The 10,893-nt window shown below is 38.0% G+C and overlaps 1 protein-coding gene across 3 annotated transcripts in view; it reads right to left on the bottom strand.

The window, feature by feature from the left end:
• Window positions 1-4,842: 4,842 nt before the first annotated feature.
• LOC124793188 (mpv17-like protein 2) overlaps window positions 4,843-10,893 on the bottom strand; it is a 41,515-nt gene continuing 35,464 nt past the window's right edge. For all 3 annotated transcript variants that reach the window (XR_007016579.1, XM_047258002.1, XM_047258001.1), the window contains one exon: window positions 4,843-5,079. Coding sequence is in view for 1 of the 3 variants with exons in the window: in XM_047258002.1 (XP_047113958.1) it covers window positions 5,041-5,079 (39 nt within the window). In the remaining 2 variants the exon portion in view is untranslated. The remainder of the gene's footprint in view (window positions 5,080-10,893) is intronic.

Genomic DNA, 10,893 nt, shown 5'->3' with positions numbered 1-10,893 from the left:
AACAATCTCTCCACAGTTTTCTATAAAACTTGCAATGGATATATTTATGAATTGATTTATGAATGATGTGAACCATTTGTGGAACCTTTTCAACCGATGGAGTACAGCATCCTACATAAAACCATTAACTGGATTAGTGTTCAAGAACTTGTGACGGTTCACCTTCTTTGTTTCTTCATTTGTTGTCCTCGGTGTTGACGTACTGGCTGAAAAAATTGGGGGTGGAAGTGCTGTACTGTTTACTGTGAATGATGTAGCCGACAGGTGCCCATTTGTGTTTCACAGTTGTTTACTTTCACTTCTCACAACCCCCCATATACACATTTAATATGGCCAGTGCACTATTGTTTAATTTTCAGTAGCCTCATTAATAGTTTTCAGATGAACATCCACATACTGCTACAATAGTTTACTACTGAATATCTACGAGCAGTAAAACCTAACCACAAAGTTCACAGTTCTTGAAGAATAGAAAGGTACGTATGGGGCAGACACTGTCATTGTTTTAACACAAGGCCTAATTGTGTAACACTTATTTCCCAGTTAAGTTGATGCATTGTTGTCGTTCTAACCGTTCCTGATCTGAAATTTGGCCATGGACTGACTGTCTTGGGACCAAAAATCGGGCCCTTGTGTATCCTCACAATAACAGCTACTGAAACTACACATTGTTTGAAGTTAAATTTACAGAAATTACAATAAACATTTAACTCACTAAATTAACTGAATACATTGAAAGGTTGGTTCTTTTTAACAGTTTCTTCCACTACAAGAGTTGGGCCGAATTATTTGTTTAAATGATGAAATTAACAAATATCATTACACAAACAATACTTTTGATGAAACAATTAATTACTTTGGAATTAATTAAGAGCTGGCTTTGCCAACATGTTTTTGAATAGAGCCAAATAAATACTTAAAGAATGCTATTGTTTAGTCTCCCAAATGTTTATAATTAGTACAGAATTTATATTTGTTTATACGTCAACCATATAATTTAAGTTATGAAACAATTAATGATTTCACCCTATAACAAAAGATGCTGACTAGGCATAGTCAAAATAAATTAGAAAATCAATTACATACATAAAACTAAGCACAAAATTAGATCTGGTGCTATATTCTTTAAAACTGAGGGCCAACATTTCTCTTTAATGAAAATGCAGATTATATTCAAGTATGTTAAAGGTAATTAGTCAAACATGAAAACGTGAATTTTAAGGAGGCAGATGGCAAAACTAGAAGGGAAGTAAAAATATCCCAGCTTGCTTTGTCACAAACTGTACAATTTTGTACAATCTGCTGACACAAATTTCACTGTAGATGAAGGACAACTGCTTGATGAGTACTGTTGTGCGAGAAAAAATTGTGAAGATAACATTCTGGACTGGAATATGAAACCAAATGTTTGCATCAGAGAAAAAGAGCAGGACATTTTTATCATTTTCACAACAATCGAGTTTGTCCAAAACATATTAGAAGCTTGATTAATTTTTCACATTCTAAAATACCTACTAAAAGAATATTTTCAGTAATTAGACCCTTGTGGACAGTTGAAAAGAAAGGCTTGAGTTAGAAACAGTAACATTCTGACAATGAGAAAAAAATGCATTCATTAGCCTCCCTTATATGGACATCTACAATTGACACTTAACGAAAACAAAGTTACAGAGCAAATACATGCCACTAAAAAGTACTACTGAAGAATCAGTGTGTCTGTAGTGTCATCTCCAATGGAAAATTCATGAAATATATGCAATACTGCTGTTAACCTATCATCAATAGTACAGAACGTTATGTGACAACAAATTATTATTAAGCCTCAATCACAGGCTGTTTGCAGATGATGCTGTCACTTACCATCATGTAATGTCATCAGATGATCATACCCATTGCAAAATGATTATGACAAGATATCCGTATGGTGTGAGAAGTGCCCATTGACTCTAAATAATGAAAAGTGTGAAGTCATCCACACGAGTACTAAAGGAAAGCTGCTAAATTTCTGTTCCATGTTAAGTCACACAAATCTAAAGGCTGTAAATGCAATTAAATACTCGGCGAATACAACTATGAATAACTTAAATAGGAACAATCACATACATAATGTTCTGGGGAAAGCAAATCACAGCCTGTTTGATATTGGCACTGAGACAATGCAACAGGCCTACTAAAGAGACTGCTTACAACACGCTTGTCCACTCTCCTCCTGAGTACTGCTGTGCTATGTGGGATCAGCATCAGATGGAACTGATGGAGGACACTGAAAAAGTTCAAAGAAGGGCAGCTTGTTCTGTATTATTGCAAAATATAGGGGAGAGTGCCACAAATATGATATGCAAACTGGGGTGGTCGTCACTGAAATAAAGGTGTTTTTCGTTGCAACAGGATCTCCTCATGAATTTTCAATCACCAACTTTCTCCTCAAGTTGCGAAAATATGTCGTCGGTATCCACCTACATAGGAAGAAATTATCATCATAATAAAATTAAGAAAAATCAGAGCTCACATGAAAGATTTAAGTACTCATTTTTTCTGCCTACTGTTCCAAGAGTGGAACAGTAAAGAAATGGCTTGAAGGTAGTTCGATGAATCCTCTACCAGGCACTTAATTGTGAATTTCAGCATAATGATGTAGATGTAGAATTATATCATGTTCTGATTTTAAGTCATTTGTCTGTTATTTTGAAACTGTCCTGAATTTTCATGCAAATAGTATAGGATACAGAGTAACAGTTGTTCAGACCACAGAGATAATGTTACTACAGCAAGTGCTAGAGAAACACTCCTCTGTACAGTTCAAAGGAAATGGTCTTTGTATGAAGATCCATACAGCATGGCACATATATCATTTACTGAAGTCAGACTGTGATGAATGTCATCTACTACTATGAGATTTAATTTACCCTTCGGCATAGTTTAGCAGTTTATTCCTAGAGGGCATACAGACTGCTGCATAGTTTAGTTTATCACTGACATAGCTATTCTTACAGACTGTTCTGCCTCTGAAGGGATGAGAGTATGCCTGTCACAGGACTGGTGTAAACAGAGGAGTGTGTGGACTTGGATATTATGCAGGTTAGGAGAGCAGGAGAATACAACTAAGAGGAGGTATTGAAGGCCATGTGTAAGGATACTTCTTGGCATCTAGTAATTCCACAGAAATATCTTGACAGCCAACAACTTTATGTCACGTTTTGAGTAATCATCATCAGATAAATCTATAATAGCTTGAAACTTCCTGGCATATTAAAACTGTGTGCCCGACCGAGACTCGAACTCAGGACCTTTGCCTTTCGCGGGCAAGTGCTCTACCATCTGAGCTACCAAAGCACGACTCACGCCCGGTACTCACAGCTTTACTTCTGCCAGTATCTCGTCTCCTAGCTTCCAAAGGCAAAGGTCCCGAGTTCGAGTCTCGGTCGGGCGCACAGTTTTAATCTGCCAGGAAGTTTCATATCAGCGCTCACTCCGCTGTAGAGTGAAAATCTCATTCTGGAAACATCCCCCAGGCTGTGGCTAAGCCATGTCTCCGAAATATTCTTTCTTTCAGGAGTGCTAGTTCTGCAAGGTTCGCAGGAGAGCTTCTGTAAAGTTTGGAAGGTAGGAGACGAGATACTGGCAGAAGTAAAGCTGTGAGTACTGGGCGTGAGTCGTGCTTTGGTAGCTCAGATGGTAGAGCACTTGCTCGCGAAAGGCAAAGGTCCCGAGTTCGAGTCTCGGTCGGGCACACAGTTTTAATCAGCCAGGAAGTTTCATATCAGCGCACACTCCGCTGCAGAGTGAAAATCTCATTCTGGAAACATCCCCCAGACTGTGGCAATGCCATGTCTCCACAATATCCTTTCTTTCACGAGTACTAGTTCTGCAAGGTTCGCAGGAGAGCTTCTGTAAAGTTTGAAAGGTAGGAGACGAGATACTGGCAGAAGTAAAGCTGTGAGTACCGGGCGTGAGTCGTGCTTCGGTAGCTCAGATGGTAGAGCACTTGCCCGCGAAAGACAAAGGTCCCGAGTTCGAGTCTCGGTCGGACACACAGTTTTAATCTGCCAGGAAGTTTCATATCAGCGCACACTCCACTGCAGAGTGAAAATCTCATTCTGATGTCATAAAGTTGTTAGCTATCAAGATATTTCCATGGAATTACTACATGCCAAGTCTGGCTGGTCGCATAACTTACGAATGGATGACTTCATCAGTTAAATGGAAGGATACTTCTTATTTCAGGACACACAAAAAGAAGTCAAAATATTGTGTTTCAGATCTTAAGTTAAACTGCGTAAAAAGGCAAGTGCTTCTTTGTGGTTGGTTAACAATCATGCAGGAAGTATCCTGAGAACAAGCCAATACCATATGGTAAATTTATTGATTGGAGATGGAGCTGGAGCGATAGTTACTGAAGTTATTGGCCTTTACATCCTCTACACACACACACACACACACACACAAATCCACTTAAACTTGCTATGAAGTGCAATTTTACAAATCTTTCCCACGTAATACTGTATTTTATCTCATTGGCTGCTTTCAACCATTGCAAATGCCCAAAAAAAAAAGAAAATTCTACCATTACAGATTGCAAAAGTTGCGGACAGATTCAAATTTCATTATAGATGTCTTCTTTAATGATACTTGGTGAAGACTAAGATTAAGTTTTTTTTTGTTAGTAGCCAACAAAGACTGGTTGTTATATACGAACCACAACATGTACCAGTATTATAGAAAATTTCTGTTGTGTTAATTTTCAGGTAAAATTATCTTCATGTACTGTTGTCCCTCCAGTAACTGTAACTGAGAGAACAGGCATAATATGTTCTACTGTACTCAGAACAGAATATTCATTGGTCACTGTGATGAGTGCAATTTTATTTATTCATCTGATAATTATCCTACTATTGTTCAAGCAAATTTATCTTAGAACGCATGCATGTGATTGTGCTTCACGGACATGGGCTCTCAGTTGACTGGTCTCATACATTAGTGACATCTGCCTTCTACTGCTCTCTTCACTGGCACAGTATGCAGTAAAATCACGCCCCTTGTTCAATATAAGTATTCCTTATGATGTCGTGATGGTACTGTCTGCAAATCCAATAAAAAATAAAAAATTAATATCCCACTATAATGTGGCTGTTCTTAACATCTCTAATATGTGGAAAGAATAACTCATCCTCACAATCTGTAATTTGCAATGGGCCTTCAGATCTATGTGCACAGTGTCTTTAGACTGAAAGTCATTTATCTTCTTTTGCAGCTACTGCAGTCCACACACTAAGAACTATTGTTAGTGTCATGCTTCTGGTTTAAAAAATAATTATGTACTAGCTGCACAAAGATAATTGCCCTTTGCAGACTAATTTTATATAACAAATAACTTATTCCTCTAAAAGATGGTTGCCAACAAGGTCGGGAAAATGTTCTAAACTCTGCAGGAATTCACTGTTTGTTGTGAAGGTGGGAAGCATTGCTTGGGCAGTAGAAGTAGGTTGATACAGTATATGTGCCTTTTAATGTATGTCAATGCTTTTATAAGGTTTGTTTAAGACATTCAGAATGGCCTGTAGATCATCATCTGAGCTAACCAAAACAACATTATTAATGGTGTTATGCATTCAATACCATTAGTAGAATATACCTTTTTCTGGAGCTTAAGTCCTTTTAGGTTGAGTAACCCTCAGTTAGTCCTGCACTATATTTCTATACTCTGTGGTAGTTGCTTTGACAAGATGAATGATTGCACCAATAAATATTGCAAATGGTGGGTTGACCAAATATCTCTGTTTTATCATTTATCACAAATTCAAATGATTTTCAGTGTCCATTACTGGAAAGAACACAGCCTTTCGCACTGTTGTGCAGCAATTAAATAACCTTAACGTATTTTTATGGGTTGTCAATAAATCCTAGTTTCCTCTAGAGTTCATCTCAGCTTATTGAGCAAAAGCCTTCGCAAGGTATGTCAAGGTTTTGCTTTCTGCATTTTTCTTGCAGCCTTGTACTGAAGATTTCACCGGTAACTGAGAGCACTTACATTCCAGTTCAAAATTGCTGCAATAATGCAAAATCTAGATTTAATACAAACAATATTTAAAACACTATAACTGATACAAACATATAGCGAACTTCTGAACATACCTTTGGCAGGTTTGGCAAGAAGCTCTTCATGAAATATGTGAATTATTTAAAACATTCTCGGTTTTCTTGCTGCGTCAATTCGAGATAAAATCTCAAGCTTTTGATGATGTCCTCCATTGTCATCGTCAGGAGCAACTGACTGTCTTCTCTGCTGCTATGGTAGCCTTTTTATAGCCCGTGGACGGCTTCTGATTGGCTGGCTTGTGATTGGTCAGCGATTACGTACTGCTATCACAGACGGTGTCAATGTGTGCGCCGGTGGAGCCATCACTTCCATTGGAACGTAAACCTTGGAAGGAACATCTTTGCTGCTACTCTGCATCAAGCGCTCGTTTCCATGCACAGCTCAGATGGTATTCGCTATCGCGGTTAAAGTTCTTTTGGCTCATTCCTATTTCAACAGCCTCCTTAATAAAAGAATCCCTGTACGTGGAGGCATGGGACAGAATTTTTGCTTCATCGAACAACATTTTATGCTTGTTCATGAGGCTGTGCTCTGCAATTGTCAATTTCTCCAGTCTCTATGTTTAATATGGTGTTGGTGTTCTGCACAGCGGTCGGAAACGGTACAAATGGTCTGGCCTATATAATTGCTTCCACACTCACAAGGGATATTATAAACTCCAGGGGCCCTAAGGCCGAGATTGTCCTTAACAGGGCACATCATCTCCTTTATTTTCTTAGGAGGACGAAAAATCGGTCTTATACCGCATCTACGCAGGACTCTTCCTATTTTGCTGGAAATAGCACCACAAAAAGGAAGAACCGCAATCGGTGTTTCATCCTGTGAGTGTGCAGCATTTTCATGTTTCCTTTTTTTGGAGAACACTGTCTTTATATTGCGGGCACCATAGCCATTCTTTCAGAACACATACTTCAGATGGTTAATCTCGGACCTTAAGTGGTCCTCATCAGAACCAGTTTTTGCTCTATATACCAACGTGTTCAAAATGGCTCTCTTCTGAGCAGGATGAGGGAAACTCTGTGCATTCAGGTATAAATTGGCATGTGTTGGCTTATGGTATACAGAGTGGCCAAGACGCCCGTCCGCCTGTCGTCATACTAAAACGTCTAAGAAAGGCAATCTCCCTTCCTTCCCCATCTCGACAGTGAACTGGATGTTCGAATGTATGCTGTTCATGTGTTCCATGAATTGTTCAAGAGCTTCTGCGCCATGTGGCCAGATCATAAATGTATCGTCAACATAACGATAAAATAAGGATGAATGGAGGGGAGATGAATTTAATGCATGTTCCTCAAAATTCTCCATAAAAAAGTTTGCCAGTGATGGAGAGAATGGAGAGCCCATCGCCATACCATCTGTCATTTCATAAAATTTGTTACCATACAAGAAGTAGGTGGTCGTCATCACATGCCGGAACAACTTTAAAGCTTCAGGAGGAAAAAGATCCACCAGCATTTTCAAAGTGTCCTCCATCAGAACTTTTGTAAGCAGCGATACCACATACAGGCTGACTAAAATGTCATTTGGACCAACTCTAATCTGTTTGATTTTCTCAGGATATCGTCAAAAGCTTGAGATTTTACCCCAAATTGATACGGCAAGAAAACTGAGAATGTTCTGTATATAAGTGCTGACATGAAAGGCTTCGTTCCCATGTGCATTATTGTACAAGAATTTCAACGTTTTTCAATGGATAATATAAAATATTTAGTTTTATTTTATATTATCCATTATTTAGTAACACCGCCGCAAGCCGGTCCCAAGCCCGGGCCCATCTAAAAACAAGAGGATGGGGAAGTGTGGAGGGGGAGGAGTAACAACCTCGTAAAAAAACCAGGGTCCGTCCGGCTCCAGATGGTAGCACCCTGTCATAGGGCCCCTGCCTAGGGTTACTAGGTGAAACCCAGCCAACGGTCTCAATGGCGGAAGAGGAACAATTTCCCAACGGCAGAGAGAGCGGAAGAGCTAACTCCAGGGCTTACTACCTTGGTTTTAATTTCGGATTCGGGGCAACCCGATCCCCCAATTTATTATCCAACAATTACTGCAAAGCATGATGGGAACGTCGTCAAAGATAGACACTACTCCAAGAGGTAGACCGAATGGCAAATCCTCCGTTGTTCGTAGAAACAATGCAAAGGGGTCAAAGGATTTTGGAGGACCCCAACCAACATGTATGCAGCCCTCAACACTGAAATTTAAGAAAGCAACTATGTTTGCAACCCTAAATGTAAACTCTCTAATTAAAGTAGGAAAATTGAAATTATTGATTGAAAAGCTGAACCAGAAAGAAATTTTAATATGTGCATTACAAGAAACAAGGTTTTTAGATGAAACTGCTTTAGATTTTGAAAACTATCGTTTATTTAAAGGAAAACCAGGTAAAATCTTAATGAAACAAATGCCATACCTGGGAACAGCATTTCTGGTACATCACTCAATTTTAGATTCAGTTACTAACTTCTACTCGAGTTCTGAGAGACTATCCATTCTTGAGATTAAATGTAAAAACAAAGGATACTCTATAATCAACTGCCATGCACCCATAAACCAGGACAACAAAAATAACCTGGAGAAAGTTGAAGAATTTTGGGAGATACTTGAAATGGAACTGGATAGATGCTCAAAGAAGAACATAAAAATGTTAGTAGGCGATTTTAACGCACAAATAGGAAGGGAGAAAAAATACCATGGAACAGTAGGCCTCTTCCCAGGTCACAAAAGAACTTCAAAAAATGGAGAAAGGCTTATTGAGGTATGTAGGCATTTCAACTTGAAAATAATGACAACACATTTCAAAAAGCTGAGCCGAAAAACTAAAACATGGAGATCACCAAATCCACTTCTCGGAGAATTCCAAATTGACCATGTGGCTATCTCACTTCATTGTCAAGAAGAAATTCAAAACACTAAAGTGCTGAAAAGCCTTGATGTTGATTCAGACCACTATTTGACTATGATTAAATTCAGACCACTCCCATTTCGAAAAGAGAAGAAAACCTTTTACAAAATTCCAAAATATAACACAGAAACGTTAAAAAATGAAGAAATTAAACAACGGTTTCAAAGAGCATTGCACAAAGATAGCGATGGCATACCCACAATAAATAAGGAAGCGGGATGGGAGGAGATCAAAAACGAAATAGTTGAAATAGCAAAAGAAAATTGTCTCGTGAAAAGAGTAAGAAGACATCCATGGTGGGACAATGAATGTGATGAGAACCTGGACAAGAGACAGAAATTGTGGCAGAAATGGAACTCCACAAAAGATCCTCAAGATCTTGACAATTTTAAAATCCAGAGAAGAGAAACAGCTAAGCTTTTCCGTAATAAAAAAAGAAGACAATTTCAGGATAACCTAGAACAGATTGAGGAAGACTTTAAAAGAAATAATTCTAGAGATTTCTACAAAACTTTTAGAAAACAGCTAACCAAATACCAATCCCCAAATTTATGTTTTAAAGATGAAGAGAACAAGCTAGGTTTGACAAACAAGACTAATTGTGAAATATTAGCAAAATATTTCGAGAATCTACTAAATTGTGAACCACCCAAAGATAAAATGAGTTTTGAAAACCACCGAAATACTAATACCGAGTCAAAACCTCCAGACGCTGAAGAAATAAAACACATAATACACAGTCTAAAAAACAATAAAGCCCCAGGTGAAGACTCCATAGTACCAGAAATCCTAAAAATAATGGATACCAACCTCCCACAAGTTTTGGAACATATGTTTAAGAAGATCTGGGACGAAGAAAGAATTCCTGAAGACTGGCAGTGTGCCCTGATACACCCACTACACAAAAAGGGGGATAAGATGAATGTTAATAATTATAGAGGGATCTCGCTACTACCAGTAGGATACAAAATTTTGTCAAGGAAATTACTTCAAATCGTGGAGCCAGTTCTGGATAAAAAAATAGGTGAATATCAAGCAGGTTTTAGACAAGGTAGATCCTGTGTTGAACAAATATTTAACCTGAAAACACTAATTCGTTACAGAATCTCAAGAGGCCAGAGATTTGCAATAGTATTTGTAGATTTCAAAAAAGCATACGACTCGGTAGATAGAGAAACATTACTGAAAGTATTGGAAGAATTTGGGGTCGATACGAAAACAATTCAAATTATCAAACAGACGCTAACAAACAGTAAGGCCAAAGTTAAATTTATGGGTGAAATTTCAAGGAAGTTCGAAATTAAAACAGGTGTCAGACAAGGTGATGGTTTATCCCCAATCCTCTTCAACTGCGTACTGGAAAAGATATTGAGAATATGGAAAGAAGAACTCAAAGGCACCAAGAATGACATCAGAATTGGAACAAAAAAAGAAAAAATAGAAGTGGACTGTTTAGCTTTTGCAGACGATCTGGCAATAATTACAGAAAACGAAGAAATAGCTCAGAACTACCTGGAGAAACTACAAGAAGTTTCGGCCAGAGCTGGACTGCAGATTTCATTTGAAAAAACCATGTATATGTCTAATCATAGAAATAACAAGAAAAATCTTATTACTAAATACGGCAATATTAAGAGAGTAGAAAAATTTAAGTATTTAGGTGAAATAATTCAAGTGAATGGTTTAGACAAGAGTGCAAACCAGGCGAGAGCAAGGAAAATGGAATTTGCTTTTCAAAAAACCAAAGACATATATAACAAAAAAAACATTTCGATTCAAGCTAAATTAAGACATTATAAAACTGTCATTAGACCAGAATGCCTGTATGCATCGGAGTGCCTAACTCTTAACAAAAAGGGGGAAATAGAAAACATGGAAAAGAAAGAAAGGAAAA

Source organism: Schistocerca piceifrons, chromosome 1, assembly GCF_021461385.2.
Source record: "Schistocerca piceifrons isolate TAMUIC-IGC-003096 chromosome 1, iqSchPice1.1, whole genome shotgun sequence".
Taxonomy (NCBI): Eukaryota; Metazoa; Arthropoda; class Insecta; order Orthoptera; family Acrididae; genus Schistocerca; species Schistocerca piceifrons.
This window is presented reverse-complemented; position numbering and strand designations above follow the sequence as displayed.